At 54.6% G+C, this 18,860-nt stretch overlaps 3 protein-coding genes across 3 annotated transcripts; 2 read left to right on the top strand and 1 right to left on the bottom strand.

Annotated features, from left to right (window-relative positions):
* Positions 1 to 1,185: 1,185 nt before the first annotated feature.
* On the top strand, positions 1,186 to 5,196 carry LOC144066670 (uncharacterized). The gene is made up of 12 exons (XM_077589881.1): positions 1,186 to 1,457; positions 1,820 to 1,857; positions 1,980 to 2,051; positions 2,120 to 2,265; positions 2,331 to 2,462; positions 2,533 to 2,593; positions 2,674 to 2,868; positions 3,086 to 3,225; positions 3,312 to 3,410; positions 3,512 to 3,569; positions 3,746 to 3,808; positions 3,898 to 5,196. Exons 2-12 carry the CDS (start codon positions 1,836 to 1,838, stop codon positions 4,581 to 4,583), a joined length of 1,674 nt encoding a protein of 557 aa, XP_077446007.1. The 5' UTR covers positions 1,186 to 1,457; positions 1,820 to 1,835; the 3' UTR covers positions 4,584 to 5,196.
* Positions 5,197 to 5,641: 445 nt separating this feature from the next.
* LOC144067307 (sal-like protein 3) lies at positions 5,642 to 18,720 on the top strand. Its single transcript, XM_077590922.1, has 8 exons — positions 5,642 to 5,855; positions 6,891 to 7,106; positions 8,655 to 8,697; positions 8,952 to 9,530; positions 9,614 to 9,693; positions 13,119 to 13,543; positions 15,549 to 17,848; positions 18,309 to 18,720. The coding sequence occupies exons 6-8, from the start codon at positions 13,156 to 13,158 to the stop codon at positions 18,666 to 18,668; spliced, it is 3,048 nt and encodes a 1,015-aa protein (XP_077447048.1). The 5' UTR covers positions 5,642 to 5,855; positions 6,891 to 7,106; positions 8,655 to 8,697; positions 8,952 to 9,530; positions 9,614 to 9,693; positions 13,119 to 13,155; the 3' UTR covers positions 18,669 to 18,720.
* On the bottom strand, positions 5,855 to 7,302 carry LOC144067308 (uncharacterized). The gene is made up of 3 exons (XM_077590923.1): positions 7,097 to 7,302; positions 6,914 to 7,009; positions 5,855 to 6,634 (listed from the first exon to the last, which is right to left on the bottom strand). The coding sequence occupies exons 1-3, from the start codon at positions 7,235 to 7,237 to the stop codon at positions 6,113 to 6,115; spliced, it is 759 nt and encodes a 252-aa protein (XP_077447049.1). The 5' UTR covers positions 7,238 to 7,302; the 3' UTR covers positions 5,855 to 6,112.
* Positions 18,721 to 18,860: the final 140 nt, after the last annotated feature.

Here is an 18,860-nt window from a genome sequence, read left to right as displayed (position 1 = left end):
TCTGGAGGCCCCGAGATCAGTGGGCCCCCGCCCTCGGTCCTACTCCTTGGTAGGCCATCCCCTTTTCCATTAGGCATTGTCACGTATTGACAATCTTTCCTAGCCAGCCTAGAACTTTTTTGACATGACTCCCACTCATCATTTATTCTCACTCAAGTCTTGTATGTGTTGAAGAATATGACATATTTTACTCCTTCATTTTGGTATGGTACCACAGTAGGATTAAAACTATTGTTCTCAACTCAATTACAATGAACAAAAGGTCTTTTGTTTGAGTTTCTGCTTCAAGGTCTGGTCGGTGATAAGGGATCCCTGCGGAGAGGGCGATGGTCCAGGTGAAACCAAAGACAAAGGAATCCCTGCGGAGAGGGCGACCAGGCCAGACGTGGATTCACGGACAAGCAGACTCTAGGAGAGGACACCCCCGCCGAACGTCGTGGGACAGTCCGCATATCATTAGAATCAGCGAATGAATATTCATTTTTGTTTAACTATAACTGTGCAAACGCGGGTGTGGACCGTTGTCTTTCTCATCCTCCACTGTGCATTACGACGCGCAGCTGGTTTACTATTATTTGGGAGGGGGCCCGGAGCTCTGTAAGGATCAATATCTGGAATAAATCATCTGTGGAGTAACTCGCAAACCCTGGTCTCTTCCTTCGATGCTGATTACACGCACAGTTGTTAGACGGGATCAGACTGAGTTAAGGAATTAGGGATAGGTGCTAAAACTGTACGTCTAACAATGTCAATTGTAACCCAAAGCATCCTGCCTGACCTAAGTGCTAAATCAAGTCAATTAACAGATTAGCTAGCCGTAGAAAAATCCTTCTATGGAAATTCCTTTTAAACTGAAACCCATCCAGTAATAATATTCAAATGTACCATTACAATGTAAGAACGGGAATGAGATGATCAGAAGTGGTCAATTGTCGCAATAAACCTCGCAGGTGCGCGTCTCAGTCTGATGTGTGTTTTGTTTGTATTCCTTGCTTCATTGAACTCTCCATTTGCCTGCCAGGTAAATGGTGTGTTCCCCCATTGTTGCTCAACAACATGATAATCATGACGATAGTCTGGATAACAGTTCAACGTGGCAATAGTAGTACGAGTTAGTACGCACTAGTACAAATACGTGTATACTAATACGTATCAGTCAAAAATCCTTGCTGTAGCTCATGCCGTTTCTCCCTCAACAGCGCATGCGCATCTTGGGAGAAGGGGCGGGAGGAGCAGGAGGAGGGCGGAAGTGGCGTCTCCAAGTTTGCCACTCGGCCCAAACTTTCTCCACGCTGGTTACCCTTTTGGTACTCAGTAAGTGGAAAGGGGGAGTGTAGGAGTCACAACCTCCCCTCCAAGACTGTAATCTGTGGTCCGTCTCTGTGTCCATCTCTGGCTCTGGCTCTGGTTCTGGCTCTTCGTCGCGGGACAAGTAGCCAAGTTACAACTTTCCGGGGGTAAGTAGCCACTCAAGTCGCCGTTCGATTTGTTCAGTTTAGCTTTGAAGAAGAAATGCTAGCAAAAGCGACTGCCGGCCGAAGAGTCATTGCACCAATTGGATGGCTACGACGGCTCCTACGAGCTGGCCAAAATGTTGACGCTTTTCGCCATGGCTAACCCTAACCCCCAAATGGTCAAGGAAGGAATGCGAAGCGTAGAAAACGGTGACGAGAAATCCCTTGAATCGCGCCTTATCACATTCGCTCGCTTGAGCGCCATCTTGTTTCCGTCTCTGGAAAGGGTTAGGGTTAGGGTTAGAGTCACCAGCCACGTCTTATCCCCGCTGGGCTTTAACGGCGGCGCTTTCCCTTCCCGGCAGAGCGCCTCGGACCGACATGCAGGACGGGACGCCGAGAGGTGCGCCGCATCCACGTTGCCGCCGGCGCCGGAAAGGCCTTTTGACGGACGGCGTTGCCGCCGGAAAGGCCTTTTGATGGACGGCATCGCCGCGCTCCCCCCGGCCTCCCGGCCTTTCGCAGGTCCGTCCAGCGAGCTGTCGGCTTCCCTGAAGGCGTACCTGAACGACGGGAAAAGGCTGCAGCCCATTGTCGGTACGACCGGACGTCCGGTCTTGGCGAGGGTTTGAGTCGACTGGCGCGGCTCTGACGCCTGCTCCCAGGTCTGCGCTGCATCACGGAATGCGTGGCGGCTTCCCCCGGCGGCGACGGCGAGGCCGTGTACCTCTGCGAAGTGTGCGTGCGTCGCCTGAGCAAAAGCGACGTGCGCAACCACATCGTGGGCAGCCTCCACCGATACAACTACGTGGTAGGCGTCGAGCGCATTCCGCTCCGGGGTTCTCTTCGCCGAGACCAAGGTCTGTGCCCGAACAGAAAGCTTGCCATCCCCACCTGCTGCCGGACGGGAAGCGGAGCGACGCCCACGCCGACGTGTCCCTCCTGGCCCGCCCCTTGATGGACGTGGCCAGGACGCTGGAGGAAAAGGAGGGCCCCGGCGACATCCGGGTCAGTCCGGCGGCGCCTCTCCGCTCGACCGCCGCCGTTCATCTGCTACACGTCTCTTCTTTTGGGAAAGTTGCTCCGAGCCGAGGGCTCCGCGTTCCAGAGGCTGAGCGGCGGCGGCGACGACGACGAAGGTGCGTCGGCGGTTGGCCTTGCCTTGCGGCCGGCGCCACGCCGATGGCCGCCGCCTTCATTTGAATCCTCTATTTTCAAGCAATACGTTTGCTGCGGGCCCTGATGGGCGGAGCCGGCGAGCCGGAGAGCCTCACGAGCGACCACAGAGAAGATGAGGGAGACGAGGTGCCGGCGGCGGTGGACCGCGGGGACCACGCGTGCCCTTCCCTGGAAATCCCTCCCACTTTTGGCCACACGCTGCGAGACCGCTACAAGGGACCCAGACCTGTCATCGGTCAGCCCTCCTTTTTGTCCTATTTTCAAATCATTCACGTTAGTTTTTGGCCTAATGATGAGGATGGGGAAGGGGAGCTTTGCCGGCACCCCCCGGGGACACGGACGGGTCCTAGCCGTCCCAGCCGGGCCCTCTTCTAGTTTGGCGCCGGCCGGGATGGGCGCACGCCGTGGGCCGAGCGGGAATCGGAAATAAGAACCGGGATGCCGCCTCTCAGGTCTCTTCAGGGTGACGGAGTGCGTGTGCGAGGAGGACGGCCGCACTTCCTGCTTCCTGTGCCACTGCTGCCGCACGCGGGTGACCACGCGGCTCTTCGTCCCCCACGTCAGTGGCTCGGACCACGCGCTCGCCTACCTGGTATTGGCCGTCTAACCGCCCGCCCCCCCGCCGGCCGGCCGGCCCCGGCTTCTCGGCCGCCTTTGACCACCGGCACCGCGTGCCAGATGGAAACGCAGCGCGAGCGGGCCTCCCGAGTCGGCGCCGGGCCCACGGACTCGCTGGCCGCCGAGGTGGAGAGGGAGGAGGGACGTGGAGACATGGAGGTGGGCCAAGCCGAGGGGGAGGGAGGGAGGGAGGGAGGTCGGCTCGCCGCCGCCACCGCCTCCTCTCGGGCCACGGGCTGACTAACCCTCTTTGTCGGCAGGTGCTGGCGGCCTCCCGGTTCCTCTGCCGACAACTGGCCAGGAAGAATTACCACTGGTGTGAGTATGCCCGGGCGCGGCCAATCCGGGGAGCGGCTTGCGCTGGGGGGGGGGTTCCGGCTAGTCCGTCCCTGATTTTGCAGGTCACGGGTGCGGGGCGTATTTGGCGCCTGGGGGTCTGCCTTCTTGGTCGGGACACCCCAATTGACCTTTTGTCCGTATTTTCTCCCACGCAGGCATCCGCGTTCTCTGGAAGGTGAACTACCCCGGCTTCGGGCAGGGGGAAAGAGCCAAGAAAGGTCTGTCTTTGTCCGCCAAACCCTGCCTCTGGCCACCGCAAAACCATGAACGTGGCTGAATACGTACGTACGTGGCCTCCCGGCGCTAGGTTTGAAAGGGAAGAAGCGAGGGGGCGGTGCCAAGTGCTCCCCCCAAAGCGGCGTGGTGTTCAAGGTAAACCTTCCGCTGAGCCGAGGTCCGCTGCTGCTGGAGAGGACGTCTTTTGGCCCGGAAGCTTCGGAAGGAGACCCGGACGGGCGGCCAGAAGAAGAAGGAGAAGTAGAAGTAGAAGGCTGGGACTCGGGCATCCCCGACACCACCTCCCGTTGGCACTTCCAAAGCCCACTTCCCCACGACGCCCCGGAGGGCTCCCGACGCCCCGACGAGTCGCCGCTTCCCCCCACCGACGGGCCGCCCGTCCCGTGGGCCGCGGAGGCGGAGCGTGACCCGACCGCCGCCCGGCGGGTGTGGGAGGTCCAGAGCGTCCACGCCGCGCCTCCATTTTGCGGAATCCCCCAGCGCCACGCCGCGCCTCCATTCGCCGGAATCCCCCAGCCCCATGCCTGCCCGCGGGTGTGGGAGTTCCAGAGTTTTCCCGCCGCGCCTCCATTCGGCGGAATCCCCCAGCGCCACGCCGCGCCTCCATTTTGCGGAATCCCCCAGCGCCACGCCGCGCCTCCATTCGGCGGAACCCCCCAGCGCCACGCCGCCCCGCAATGGCCACACCCGTCGCCGCGTTGCTTCCATCGCATTCTGGTTCACGTGTCCCGCCCCAACCACCATGACCCACTGTAAAGTTTGCAAGCCGTCAAGGGTTAAGCTTTACATTGGACAATGAATGACTGTCTGTGTTGGCGCTCGAGTCGACTGAACGCGCCAAGTTTGTTTTTGGCTAGCTAGTCAATAAGAATAGCTGCCTGTGTCGACGTATTATTTGGCCGACGAAAGAAGCTCGGGGACCGTGCTTGCCGTTTTCATGTGGCGACCCTTGACTCACTTTTGCTCCCCAAGAGAGACCATTGAAATGCTGGTCGTTCTTGTATTTTTTTTTCCAATGTCATCATCCTTGGGGTAGTTTGTGATGTTTGGCACAAGGCATGGCACGGGGGTTGTTAGCGTCAGCTTGGCACAAATAGACGCCCAATCCGTTTTGTCCAGGGGAGTCCAAATGAGATCCGCGGCCAATTGCGTCTGTTTGGCGTGTGACTCATTTCTTGGTGTTGACGTGACCAATTTCTTCTTTTTGACTTGACTGTTGACTGCATTGACATAGGCAGGTCTATCCAAAAGCCTTGTCCTTGTCCTCAATGCAACCGTAAGCGTTCTGTGTTTTTTTTTTTTTTGGTAACGTTAAGCATTGTGAGAATAATTGTCTTGGATTTAATAAACCTTGTTTTAATATCTTGTATATCCTGCTTCAATCATCATTCTATGCTTTGCACACTTGAAGATTCAACATGTGTAAGAGTTCAGGAACAAATGGGCAGAAAGCTTCAGGAGATGGATGGTCACCCGCTTGAAGCCTTGAAGCTGCACTGCGATAACAACTCCTTATCTGCTCTTGACTGTTCAACTATCTGGCAACCTTGTAACTCAAGATAGTGGACCTTGAACCGAGTGAGTGCACGCTGAGACGAGAGCTAGACGCAAATCTTTATATGCAAGACTCATCTTTTATCAGCCCCTTGTCAATGAAAATAGGATACTACATCTTGATGGTTTTGGTGAAAACACATGGTTCTAGATCAGGGCTGGGTGGCCAAGTCCGGTCCTGGAGAGCCCCTCCCTATCCAGCCTCTTTTCCATATGTCCCTCCCTCCTCTAGCACACCTGAATCAAATGATCAACTCGTCAGCAAGCTGTCCACAAGCTTGATAGCATTTATTTGATTCAGGTGTGTTGGTGGCGGGAGACATGGAAAACAGACTGGATGATGGGGGCTCTCCAGGACCGGACTTGCCCCCCCCCTGTTCTAGATCATTCCTTGGCAGGTCAATCCGACCCGTTTCTATACAAACACAGGATGTTTTCCTCCATCTGAGGCGGTTACACGACTGGCTTCACCAGGTGGGTGACCAAGACTAACCCTAAGCACATTCGATAGGAACAAAGAGCAAATGGTGATAGGAGTGGATTTATTGTGTCAAAGTTGGAATGCCGTTGTATCAAAAGATTTCAGTGAACGTGTTGCATTGCATCAATGGTCTTGAGTCAAGAAAGAAAGGTAACAACACAAACACAAAGTGTCATAGATCGAAAAGTGCATTTCCTCTTTTTTTTTTTTTTAGCTTTGCTTTTGTTCACAAACGAAGGAGATGCGGATCCTAGTAGGGGACGTAGTAGTAGGAAATGGAACTGGAACTGCTGAGCAAAGGAGCTTCGGCGACGGCCACGCACAAACGCTTGCTCGTTCTGTCGTGTGGCAGGGCGCCCCCTGCCGTACGTGGCTGGACGGGACTACCAAAGTGATGCTCCCAGTCCGGCGGTGGTGAACGATAAACGAGATGCTGCCGCTGATGATGCTGATGATGTTGTTGTTGTTGATGATGATGAGGACGATGGTGGCTAAGCCCTTGGGGGACGAGCGCGCCCCCTAGCGGTTGCGGCCGCGGCAAATCCCAGGCGGGGCTATCCCGCCGGAGCAGGGCCTCGATGGAAAAGGGCCCGGAGAACTTGAGCTGGCAGCGGATTTGGACGGAGGCCGCCGGCTCCTCGCGCCGGCCGCTCAACTCGGGGAAGAAGTCGAGGAGGCCCTTAAAGTGACGGCGCACCATTTTGGCCGTCACGTGACTCAGGTCCAGCTTCCAAAAGTTCCTCTTGCCCAGCGAGTCTGGAGCCAGCGGGATCTGCCGTGGGCCAGAAAGGGAAAGAGAGAGAGAGAGAGTCAGTCTGACCAATTTCTTCTTTTTGACTTCACTGTGACTGCATTGACATAAGAATGTCTGACCAAAAAGCCCTTTTCCTCAATGCAAACGTGAGAGAGAGAGCGAGAGGAAGTGGCCTTTTCAGTGGACTGAAAGAGCCCACCTTTCTAAAGTACAAAGTATTATTCTATTGTGTTCTGCCATCAAATTCTATCACAATGTTTATCACCATTTGCAGCTAGCCCTCCCTCGCTTTCTTACCTTGACGAAGCAGCTGTGGGTGGACAAACAAACTCGGATGTTGTTCTCGATGGACTTCCTGTCTTCCGGGACCAGCAGCCCCAGCCTCTCCATCAACTGGGAGCCCACCGAGGAGCCCGCGTCAGTTTGTCCCCTTGCCCGAGCCCGTCCGCCCGCCCGTCCGCCCGTCTCCTCCCGGCTTACCTGCACGAAGGTGAGCATTCTGTCCGGGGCGTCCCGAAGGACCACGGCGATGCGCGCCAAGTAGGTGCCGCTCTTCCGGAAGGCGTCTCGGCGCATGCCCGCGGGAAGCAGAGATGGGAAGTCGGCGCCGCGGGTGGGCATGACGCTCTTCTGGATGGGTCGGATGGACGGACTGAGGCGCCGGGGTCCCGGCGAGGCCCTTTTTAGGCCCGCCGGGACAATGGAGGGGGGGGGGGGGGTTCTCCCCGGGAGGGAGGGAGGCCTTTGATGCTCGGATGGGTCGTTAGCGGAGATGGGTGGGGCTCGGCAGCTGCGAGTGCTCGCAGCTGGATCCCGCTTCCAAAAACTTCAAGTGGATAAAAACACTATGTATTAATAATTAAAGAGGAGCGTCCCTTTTCTAGCTCGTGTCAGGTCATCCATCAGCAGCCCAAAGATTGGCTCCCGAGAAAGCACCGCTTGGGCAGAAGCAACGTCACGGGAGTGAGCGCAAATCCTCGCCTGTCCCCGGAATGGCCCCCAAAATGGCCAGTCGCCCACAAAGGAACATGAAGCGATGGGCGTCCAATATGTCCTCCTTTATATTTTGGACTTCTACGTGACATCTTATGATCATGCACAATGTCTATTTGGACGCCTCCAGACTCTTGGAGAAGCTCCATTTTTTTTGGACCACCGTGACCAAGCGGACCGCGATTCGGTGTCGATTGGCACCCGCATATTTTCCGTCCTGGAGGGTGAGCGGGAGCCATTTGATCCTTTTGTGTCGGTGATGGGCTCGTCCGATCGGCGCTAACAACCTTGAGAGGCTCCTTAACATCTTTTGCTTGCATATCAGGTTTAGGCGGGGGTTAAAATGCAAGGGGCACCTCTGAAGTGATGTGATTGACCCTTCTTCAAATGAATGGATAGTCTAACCCCCCACCCCCCATCAATTTAATGCATCAGTATTACTCACTGTATAAGGTTTTGTTAATATAACAAAACACTTTAATACACCATTATTTTTTGTCTCCATTTGCATTCTTCTTGGTTTAATTGTTGTATATGTTGTAGCTTAATAAAATGCAATTTGGAGTAAAACCAAAGTTTACAGCTACGATAATAATACAGGATTTTAACCTAAAAAAAAGTAGCGTTGTTTTGGTCTTTTTTTTTAAAAGTCTCACAACTAGTTATCACAAACGGTTACCAGTTAAAATGCAACTCATGCATGCACAATCACTTTGGGGAGTTTTAATTTCGTTTTATTTAATTTAGGATGGGGTCATTCTAATAGCATAGCATTCACAAATCAAAGTACAAAGGCACAATCACTAGGTCTAATATTAGTGAAAGAATGATTTATTTCGGTGTAGATGACGTCCATGTGTTAAGACCTGAGAGCACCCCGCACGCACGCACGGCACGTCAATAAGCTCCCTTTGTTTTCTGTCGGAATGCTCCCGACGACATGGAAATGAGGCGCGGGGACATTTCTTAAGATGTTGCCCGGGAGCGACATTCCGGCAATCATCGCCTCGTTCTTCCTTCTAATGCTGCTCTTATCTCTCCAAAGATGAGTCGTTGAGATGAAAAAGTCCACCGGGAGGCCTTTAAACGTAAGCATCGGACTTACTTTACATACAGCCTCCATTCTCATGCTGTTACACTGTTACAAGTGCATTTTAAAAATGATATTTGGATAAATAAGGCCTTACATTCTATAGCCCAACTTGATTTTAGCTTGACAAAAGAATGGCTGACCAGGTGTCACTTATGCGGGTTGATTTGAGTGGACTGCTAGCATCCATCGCTCACAGGTTGATTTAATCAAATATATTTTGTATTTACTTCTTTTTTTCTTTGCTCACAGATCAAATCAAACAAGTTCCTGGAATTGGCGGCTTGCTTATCAAAGACCCGTAAATACTACAACTAGTTGGCAAGAAGACTCAAATCTGGTTTTAGTGGTTAGGTTAGGGTTAATCTAGCCTGGGCTAACCCTTTTTCAAACCTATAGCAGTATTAAACAGCTCCTTTTGACCCCGTCAAGTGAGTCCCTTGGGGGGCTAGATTGGGACAATAAACAGAATTGGGATTCAAACTTGACATTCGTACTATTGAACCTATGGACGGCAGAAGCATGTCGTCATCCGTGAGCGACGGCTGATGGTGCCTTCATAAATGTACGGTTTAGAACTTTAGAACGACAACGGAACTTTATCGTGACGCACTACCAATATTGATATTGGCATGAAAGAAAATAGTTATTGGCGCTTATAAATATAGGTTTCGGTGTACTCGTACTGGTTCCAATTGAGGAGTGATTGCGCACAGTCCTTTCTTAATGAACACAGGTGCTCAATCACTCCTCAACTTAGCGAAACGGACGGAAGCGAACAAACATTCATGGCGGACACTGGAACGATTTTAGTCCAAAACAAGTGGCGTGGTAAGTATATCGTGAGCGGCCGTTGCTCATGTAGAAAACTACAGATTTCTAACGAAACCTTTTCAACCGCATGTAAACACAAGTTTGGGGACGTCATTGGGAGTCGACGATCTTCAGATGGCTGCGATGGAGTCGATGGAGCCGAGCCTTCGCTTCCAGCCAGGTCAGTATATGGAATACTTGTCTGAGATTCACACTTCAGTATTTATAAGTGTAAGCTTCAAATGGGGGCAATTACGTGGCACTTTCACAGTCCTTTCTTAATAAAACAACAAACGTTGACACCGCCGACAATTCCCATTTCCCACGCTGTGATGACGCTTGGCCGGTAGAGGGCAGACTTGTACAGGCTTCCGTCATAGATCGTTGAGTGACTATCAAACGGAGATTCAGTGCCGTGGGACGAGAGGCCTTTGCGAAGGAATCTCATTCCAGCTAGTTAAAATATCATCGTCTCATTTGGGAGGAGATGCTCTTCCAAAATTGGAAATATTGACCCCCCCCCCCCCCCCCCCCCCATCAAGTGGCAATTTGCGGATTGATTAAAAATAATAATAATAATAATAACCCGGCAATGTAGCCCTCATTCTGGAAGGACCACTTTAATCTTGTAAAACGCGAGGCATTTGGCTTTAATTGCCCTTTACTTGCTGCGGCGACATTGTTTTAGCCGGGCGCGAGCATGACGCCAATGTGTCATGGTCACATAATCAAATGCTGGCGGCTTGCTTATGTCCTTCAATCGTGGCCAAACCGCTCTGCGACACGACGTCATTTCTCAAACGAGCCGATCAACTGGACGATTTTTGGGGGGCCGTTCTACCAAAAAGGGCGCGCTCGTTTACGTCCACTACAGTTTTCAGGTGGCTCAATTCTGCCGGCCGCTCCGCCGGCATTTTGCGCTTTTGTTTGTTGTCTTTGGCCCGTTGGAGCGCCCACTTTTTCATTTGATGGGATTTTCCGCAAGGTCGCGTGGCACTATATGCCCGTGATTAGCAGAGATTGTCTGGGCCGCGTTTAAAGAGCTGTATTTACGGTTCCATTGACACGTTCGGGGGGGGGGGGGGGCTAATGGTTAGCAATTAGGATGGTGCGCGACAAAGGTCCATTACCTCGTCTGATCTATCGGCGTGGCCTAAAAGCTGCATTAGGAAGTGGCGGTGCTCTTAAACGGGGTGGCTGGCTTTAACGGGGAAAGTTAGCGCCTTCCTCGACCGCCTTGCGTTTGTGTCGTGGGTCCTCGTCGTGTCTTCGTGTCCTTTGCGTAAATGAGACGATGCACGTACGGGAAGCGCGCTTGGTATCAAAGAGGGCCAAAGTCTATTGACCTGCTCGCGCCAAAGGCGCCGTCCGTCGTTCATGCAAATGAGCCCGGCGCATCAAAGGAACGCCATTGGGAGCCCAAATCCATGAAAGACACTTGAAACGCGGGGGGGGGGGGGGCGCATTTATGACGCCGTCATCCTCGCTTCCACGTTGCATTATTTTGCCCTGCTTTCTGAGCCAAATAAATGGTCAAGATGAAGGGCGGCGCCGTTTGATACGCTCGCGTTTGGAGCCAGGGCCGGCCTACGGGAAATGCAAATGGCTCCCCGTGAAAAGGCGACGGACGGCATCAAACGGCGCGGCCATCTTCCGTCGATACCCGACGCTCGACGCTCGTAGAGTTCCGGCCGTAACGAAAGGCGACGTAGCCGCAGACTTTGCCCCCCCCCCACACACACACACACACACACACACACACACCTGGCGCAAACTTGAGCGCTTCATTTGTTCCCATGATGAAACGACTTGTCCGTTTCAGAAGGCTTCATTAATGAACCAGTTGACGCTGACCTTTGTCTTAAATGAAAGTGTCGCCGACCAGCGGGGACAAATGCTTTGTCCGTCTCCGGCACTTTGGGTGCCGGCCGGCGGCTCCGTCTGGTGCCCGACCACTTTTTGCCAATGCATCCGTCATGTCGGGGACGTGGCGGGACGTGGCGGGACGTGGCGGGACGTGGCGTGAAGGCTGTTCATTTTTTTCCACTGGATTTGCATCCGTCCAAAAAGTGCAGGTAAAGGTGGGGGCCATTTGCGTTGGTATTACTAAGACGGGGGGGGGGGGGCGGGCTGGTTTGCCACAAGGCTTGGTGAGGGCTGCACTTTGATCGGCTTCTTATTGTCCCCTGAGTTTTTCCCTCTCGCCCTGAGAAGATGAGATATTTCTGCTTGAGAAAGTCTTTTTAGGGCAGTGCTGACTGCCCCAAGGCCCCCCAAATGTAGTCAGCCCCCTCCTCCCTCGGTCCCACCCACCCACTCCATACGGGCTGCCCTCTCCCCCAGTTTGTCATCCCAAAAACGTGGTAAAGAAGAAACGTAATCTTCTCCTAAAGAATGGAAAAAAGGAGGAGGGTGTGGAGGAATGTGGTGGCCTCTTTATTGGGTGCTAGGGGGAGCGGGGGTCCCCACGTCACGGTATCTGCACACGAGGGGGCTCCGATAATTAGCCGGCGGCTTCCTTCTGTGGCCGCCCCGCCGCGTCGTCGCCGTTTGACCACCGTTACTCCGTACTCTTACCGACCCGGCCGGGCGCAACAACGTCGGCGAGGCAAAACATACTTGTCGTTGGAATAATAAATGACGGAGCAATCGGCAAGTCGGAAGAAATCAATCAGTTAGCCTAGATGGACAAATACAGCCGTATATGTACATAACATTTGTGCATTCGTCACGTCTCGTGTGTTTGAGATGGATATCAATGAGTGTGTGTGTGTGTGTGTGTGTGGCATGGTAAGAAGTTAAACACGCTCTTGACTGTCATGTGACACAAATCTCTCCTTCAATGTTACTCTTTATTAGGCAACCCCTCCCAGACCCCCCCCCCCCCCTGTCTATCCCAAACTGCCATTTCTAAACAAGCCACAGGCCACACAATGGGCGCCTTGTTTGCTAAAGGGGATAGCCTTAATGGAGACTTATATTTCCAGGATGATATCTGCATTCACTTGCAAATCATTGGTGGGAGCAGTGAGAGTTTTTTTTTGGGGGGGGGGCTTCAATGCTCTTCCTCTGTCTATGAATAATAGTATCATTTGAATAAAGTGGACACCTGGCGCAGCGGGCGCTTGCCAACTTGCCAACTTGCCGCTTTCCCAGCCAGCCCGTCCTTGGCTTCCTTCCCGTTACCTTCCCACTGGCCGGCCTAACCCTTCGTGTCACGCACTTGTAACTTAAGTCTAGGGCTAAAAAGCTGACTTTTTTTCTTCTTAAAAAAAGGAGCAGGAAGGAAGCTGGGGAAATTCTTATCCAGCTCCTCTCAAGAAAGAGCCGGTGTGCCCTTACTCGAGGAGGAGGGTTAGCGGGGCTTTGGTCCACGGGCCGGGCATCCCATTTGTGTTGGAGTGACGCGCTTTTCCAAACCCGGGCTCATTTGCCACAAACCCGGGCTGGCCGGCAAAAAAAAGTGGCTTTCCAAAAGTCATCCTTGCCGCTTCTATTGTCAAAGGCTTACGGTTGGGGTTATCGAGGCAAAGTTTGCCCGTATGTGTCCACTTGGCATTCTTTGTCACCATTTGATCATTTCCCCCCCGTGACATTGTGTTCCAGCGGATATTTCGGCGCCACCGACCGCCACGGACGTCCAATGGTGGGACTCCTTGTGAAGACATCGGATCCGTTTCAACCGGGCATCGGGGGCGGCGAACCCGGCGCTAGCGGAAGAGCCCCCCCCCCCCAAGCGCGGGTCCTCCAAGCGTGGAAGCCCCACCCACCCCCTCCGTCCGTCCTCCCCGTCAGCCGGACATGCGCAATCCACGGCGGACGGAGGGGGGGGGGGGTCCCGCCGGCCCGGCGGCCCCGGCGTGCCTGCGCGCGAGCTCTTATTTGCCAGCGGCCGCCAGCTGACGCAGGACGGCGGCGGTCGGTCGTTCGGACGCTGGGTCGGCGGCTGGGTCGGCGGCTCGGGCCATCGGACGGGGAGGAGATGTCCCGGCGCAAGCAAGCCAAGCCGCAGCGGCACCTCCGCCACCACGGTACGTTGAAATGGCCGCACGTTTAGGAGGCTCTTCTCAGTTTTCTGGAATATTTATGCTTGCAGTATGTCTTTAAAAAAAGAAAAAAAAACTTTGGTTCGGCTTTTAATTTAAAAAAAAAAAGAGATGATATCCCCTCTGTACACACGGATGTAAATCAGATGTACATATTTACCTGTGGGGAGGAATAAAAAGACGTAGAATGAACATCAAGTCCAACTTTTTATTGTTTTTATTGCTTTTTGACCTTTTAAAATTGACTTTAAATGAAGCTGTTGAGGGACAGTGACAGTGTTCAGTGCAGTGCTCTTCCAAAGTGGACTCTTGTGACCTTTGAACTCTTTAGTATCTAGCACTTTTTGCTCACCTCCAAAACTGAAATATCAGCCATTCTTATTACATTTCAAATGTTTCATCCTTATTGCATTTTCCATTGACTTGTGGGATGACAGACGCTGAGTTCAGTGAGTTGCAAAAATAAATTAAAAAAAAGAAATCCATTTCCCTTCTTGCACATTTACATATTTGGATTCTCTCATTCAATGGACAAAATGGTTTAGCAATAAACGTAAAGTTTTCTCCAACGCTGTCGACCACAAAAACGACAGTCATTGTAAACAATGACAATATTTTGTGGCCTGCCTATTTTGTTGCATTTTTTAATTGCCGTGTCATTCCGCTCATATCCGACGTGGCAGATGTTATTTGAACCCTTTCACGGTGCCGGGACGGAGTGATTTAAAAAAAAAAAATTAAAAAAAAATGGTACAACCGCATCATGCCATAAGAACGCGGATTTCAGAACATTTGTTTCCATTTCTTCGCCGGCCTGTGACTTGACCTCAGTCCTAATACACTGGCCAGTTCGAGAAGAGACGGACGGACGGGCGTGTGTAGTTCCGCCCCCAAAAAGCGGCGGCCGGCGGCTGGACTCAAATCTGCCGTCTCGCCCCTGTTCTAATGAAAGGGTGGCGGTACATTTGCGCATCTTCTTTGACTTGCATAAATATTGCCAAGCTGCAAATGAGAACACTCCCGGCCTTTGTTGTCGTCTCTGGAAGTCAAGTCAAGTAAGCGAGCCTCAAGAGGTGTTGTTTTTTTTCTTTTCTTTTCTTATTGATTGATTTATTTAGTTCTTCTTCCTCCCTCCCCTTCTCTCTTTCTGTCCGTCCCCCACGCGCCAGACCACCCACTTGGTGAGCCGCCACTGCTGCTTTACCTCTGACAGGCAGGGCCCTACTTTGGCACGGATTCCCTAATTGCAGCCTGCTATTGTCAGGCCTAGAAAGGCGCCGCTCGATGCCAGCAAATGGCGTTTGCGGGAGGATTTATCGACTCGTATCATTTGCTCGCCACGACGCGGCTTTAGCCGTCCTGTCCGCGTGTCAAATGAAGGGAAACGCCGAGCGCTGGACGGTCCAACGACACGCGAGGCGGCCGCTTTCTCTGCTTTTGAGCCTTTTCCCAGTCGGAAGGGTGCGCCAGTTGCTCAAGTTGCGTCCGACGCCAGAGAATCCTAACTCAAAAAAAAAAAAACTCATTCCCCTAACGGCGCGAAGGCAAACCAGGTGAAATACGACAAAGCGTTGAATGTGGTCGAGGTCAAAGTGAATTGTTCTCCGGTCGAAAAGTGCCCTCGTTTCCCCCCCGACCGAATTAAATGTAAAAAAAATTGGCAGTGAAATCAATGCTCATCATCTGTCCCAATTTACAACGGCGATGTCAAATAACTAATTGAGTCTGATTGCCTTTTCCCGGCAGATCAATAACGTGGCCAAACGAGTGTGGGGGCCAACGTGAGGGTGCAAAGGAGGGTTTGTAGCAGGGGGTTGTTTTAGTCTTGGTCAAACCAGTCCTTGCTTTTAGTTCGTGAGGGATGTTTCTCCCCCGAGCCAAAATGTCCGAGAAGCCGTGGCATAGAAAAGAGCTCCCCGGCAGCGGGTCGGGCCCAAAATGGGACCCTTCCCAAAGTGACAAATAACCCTGACGTTTTTCTGTCCGCCAGAATCCTCGGAAGGCGCGGAGGGAGAGAACCCCGGCGGGACGGGAAGCGGCCAGGACGCGTCGCCCCGCCGCCGCCACCGCGGCCCGGACGGCCGCTCCCCGAAAAGCCCCCGGCCGGAATCGGACGACTCCTCGGCGGGAGAGTCGGCGCCGCCGGCCGAGAGCGACGGTTGGGACCGGGCCATGGAGGTAGAAGAAGCGCGGGAAGGACGGGCCCCGGGCCCTCCGGATATCCCCGAGACTCTGCCCGGCACCAACGTGACTTTGGAGGTCCTGGGCGGCACCCGGGTGGCCGTGGCCCAGTTGGCTCGAGGCTCGGGCGGACGCTCGGGCGGACGCCCGGGCGGCCGCCGGGCCGTCCCCGCCATCCTGGAGCGTCTGCTGGCTCTGCGACGGCAGCAGGTCCGCCAGCTGCGCCTCATCGAGCAGATCCGCAGCCAGGTGGCCACCATGAGCCGGGAGACGTCCGACGACCCGGCGTCCGCGGCGGCCCAAGCGCGCCCCCCTCCCCCGGCCGGAAAGGCGCCCTCCGCCGGTCCGGCCAGCCGGCCAAATCTGCCCTCGTTGGCTTCGGCCTCTTCCTCCGAGGACTCCGATCGATCCCTCTCCGCCGGTGGCCGCGTCTCCGCATTAATGCTTTGTCGCTCGCGGGGCGACCTCCCCCACTCGCCCGGAAGCCCCCCCGGTGGCGCCGTCTCCCCTCGCCCTTTCGCCGGCGTGGCGGCGACGACCACGGCGAAGCGGCGGAAAGGCAAGGCGGGCGGCGTGCCCCGGTTGGAAAGCGACGAGCCCTTCTTCAAGCACAAATGCCGTTTCTGCGCCAAAGTGTTTGGCAGCGACAGCGCTCTGCAGATCCACCTGCGCTCGCACACTGGAGAGCGGCCCTTCAAGTGCAACATCTGCGGCAACCGCTTCTCCACCAAGGGCAACTTGAAGGTGCACTTCCAGAGGCACAGAGACAAGTATCCTCAAGTTGAAATGAACCCTCACCCCGTGCCAGAGTACCTGGACCAAGTCCCGACCGCTTCGGGGATCCCCTACGGGATGACCGCGCCGTCGGAAAGAGCCCTCTCTTCCCACCCGGAGGGCGAGCCCCCCCCGGCCGCCCAAAGAGAAGGAGCGCCACGCCCGCCGAGCCGCCCGGCCGTAACCGGGACGGGCGGCCGAGCGGCCGTCGCCGACGCGCCCGTGACGTCGGCGTCTCCCGCGCCTCCCGACGTCGAGTCGGGAGATATTACCCCCGGGGGCCCTTGGGACTCCGAGCGGAGCTCGGAAACCTCCAAGCTGCGGCGGCTGGTGGAGAACATCGACAAACGGATGAGCGACGCCGCGTGCCGGAGGGACCTCGACTGCGCCGTGAAGATGCACGAGGGCCTCCACGCGGGCGAGAGGCCCTTCGAGTACGAGGCGTGTGGCCGGGCCTTGGTCAACGAGGGCGACCTCGGGACCCACGCGGGCGTTTACCGGGAAAAGCCGCCGGTACGGGTCCAACACCGGTGTCCCGTTTGCCAGAAGAGTTTCGCCAACGCGCCGGTCCTTCGGCGGCACATCGGCGCGCACGCGCTTGGCCAAATCCGGGACTCGGCCGCGGCCCACGCGTTTGGGGAGACGGAGGCCCGGGGCCGGAAGACCTCAGACAGTCCCGGCAGTCACCATCTCGCCCATGATTTCTCCATTGAGGGGGAGGAGGAAGAGGAGGAGGAGGAGGAGGAGGAGGAAGAAGGTCAGGCGCTTGAAAATGTGGAGAGTCCTCCTCAATCTTTGCCGGAGAACTGGGCGAGCAAACTCTGCTCTTACAAGGATACCTTTCTCGTCGATGTTGACCAGATTCAGATTGAGTGCTCTTTAACTGAGAAAGAGATGGAAATTCTGGGAACCACCAGCCCCCCCGCCACGCCGCCGCCGTCGCCCGCCAAAAGCGCCCAAGCCTTCTCGGCGTCTGCAAAGAAAGAAGATTTGGGCCAACCTCCCGCCTTTGCCACCCCGGGATCAAAAGGAACCCCCCGTCCGCCGAGCAGCGGCTCAAGAATAGCGATAAAGACGGAGGCCGACGGTCACGCCGAAGCGTACGGCTCGGACTCGTCGGCCGCCTACCCGTCCGTCGCCGGGAGGGGAGCGGCCGCCCCACCGGGACGGCCGCCGCCTCCTCGCCGGGCGGCCAGGCAGCACAACTGCGGCGCCTGCAGGAAGAATTTCTCTTCCGCCAGCGCCCTTCAGATCCACGAGCGCACGCACACCGGCGAGAAACCCTTCGTCTGCTCCGTCTGCGGCCGAGCCTTCACCACCAAGGGCAACCTGAAGGTAGGCTTAACTCCAACTGGTTTTCACAGAGGGCGAGCGGGCGGCCGTTCACTTAGATTTGGCGCTTTTGCCCTCGGCGGCCTCCCGGTCGTGTCCAGCTGATTCGCTTTGACGCAAGCGTGAACAGATTGACCCTTTGCGGTACTGCCGTGGACTCTTTTTGAAAAGCTTACGAGAGAATGAAGCCAGCCCAGTTTTAGGCACGTGGGCTAGAGCTAGCCTGTGGTATTCCTTCACGCCATCTCACGTAAATGGGTTTCGCAAGCCCTAGATTTGGGCACGGGTGCTTTGGCCGAGCGTTTCCAATGTGACGAGCTTGCCCATAAGTTGTCACAATGTTTATAAGCTAAGTACGAGAATGCTTATCAAAGCCTGCCGAGAGAAATTTACATGGTTATCTTTTTAGCTTTTGCCTAAGTGACGCTGACTTTCTAATACTGACAATCGTTTTTTTTGGCAGGTTCACATGGGCACGCACATGTGGAGCAACGCGCCGGCCAGAAGGGGCCGTCGCCTCTCGTTGGACCACCCTGTGGCTCTGCTGGGCTCCGAGGCGGTCAAGTTCGACCTGGCTGCCCGGGCCGTGCGCGTGGACGCAGGATTTTGGAGTCGCTACGCCAGCGCCATCGCCGGCGGCCTGGCCATGAAGAACAACGAGATATCGGTGATCCAGAATCGAGGCGCGACGCCACTGCGCTCCATAGCCGGCGGCACGGACTTTGCCAACGGTGTGGTGAGGACCATGAGCAGTCTGTCCAAGAACTCTGTTGAACTGGGAAACAACGGACATTTTTCTATGCTGATTGATGATAATAAATGAATTGGAATCAACTGATGCAATCCATTATGGACAATAAAGTATTAGTAAAACAGCTGTTTTCTTTTTATATGCAGTGGATCACAGTCAAAAATCAAAGAGGGGGGGAAAACATGACACATTTTGTGGCAAAAAGTAGGTATTGGCCACAATTTTTTATGCGCACAGTATACACGTATGGTGACTGATAACTGT

The sequence above is a fragment of the Stigmatopora argus genome, chromosome 21, assembly GCF_051989625.1.
Source record: "Stigmatopora argus isolate UIUO_Sarg chromosome 21, RoL_Sarg_1.0, whole genome shotgun sequence".
Taxonomy (NCBI): domain Eukaryota; kingdom Metazoa; phylum Chordata; class Actinopteri; order Syngnathiformes; family Syngnathidae; genus Stigmatopora; species Stigmatopora argus.
This window is presented reverse-complemented; position numbering and strand designations above follow the sequence as displayed.

Excerpts from the sequence above, each read along its gene's own strand:
- LOC144067308 (XM_077590923.1), bottom strand. The coding sequence starts at position 7,237 with ATGCCCACCCGCGGCGCCGACTTCCCATCTCTGCTTCCCGCGGGCATG. Across the intron at positions 7,010-7,096 it reads GAATGCTCACCTTCGTGCAG|TTGATGGAGAGGCTGGGGCT; the intron begins GTAAGCCGGGAG and ends GTGGGCTCCCAG. Across the intron at positions 6,635-6,913 it reads CCCACAGCTGCTTCGTCAAG|ATCCCGCTGGCTCCAGACTC; the intron begins GTAAGAAAGCGA and ends GGCCCACGGCAG.
- LOC144067307 (XM_077590922.1), top strand. The coding sequence starts at position 13,156 with ATGGTGGGACTCCTTGTGAAGACATCGGATCCGTTTCAACCGGGCATC. Across the intron at positions 13,544-15,548 it reads GCGGCACCTCCGCCACCACG|AATCCTCGGAAGGCGCGGAG; the intron begins GTACGTTGAAAT and ends TCTGTCCGCCAG. Across the intron at positions 17,849-18,308 it reads CCACCAAGGGCAACCTGAAG|GTTCACATGGGCACGCACAT; the intron begins GTAGGCTTAACT and ends TTTTTTTGGCAG.
- LOC144066670 (XM_077589881.1), top strand. The coding sequence starts at position 1,836 with ATGCAGGACGGGACGCCGAGAG. Across the intron at positions 2,594-2,673 it reads CGGCGGCGACGACGACGAAG|CAATACGTTTGCTGCGGGCC; the intron begins GTGCGTCGGCGG and ends TCTATTTTCAAG. Across the intron at positions 3,226-3,311 it reads ACCACGCGCTCGCCTACCTG|ATGGAAACGCAGCGCGAGCG; the intron begins GTATTGGCCGTC and ends ACCGCGTGCCAG.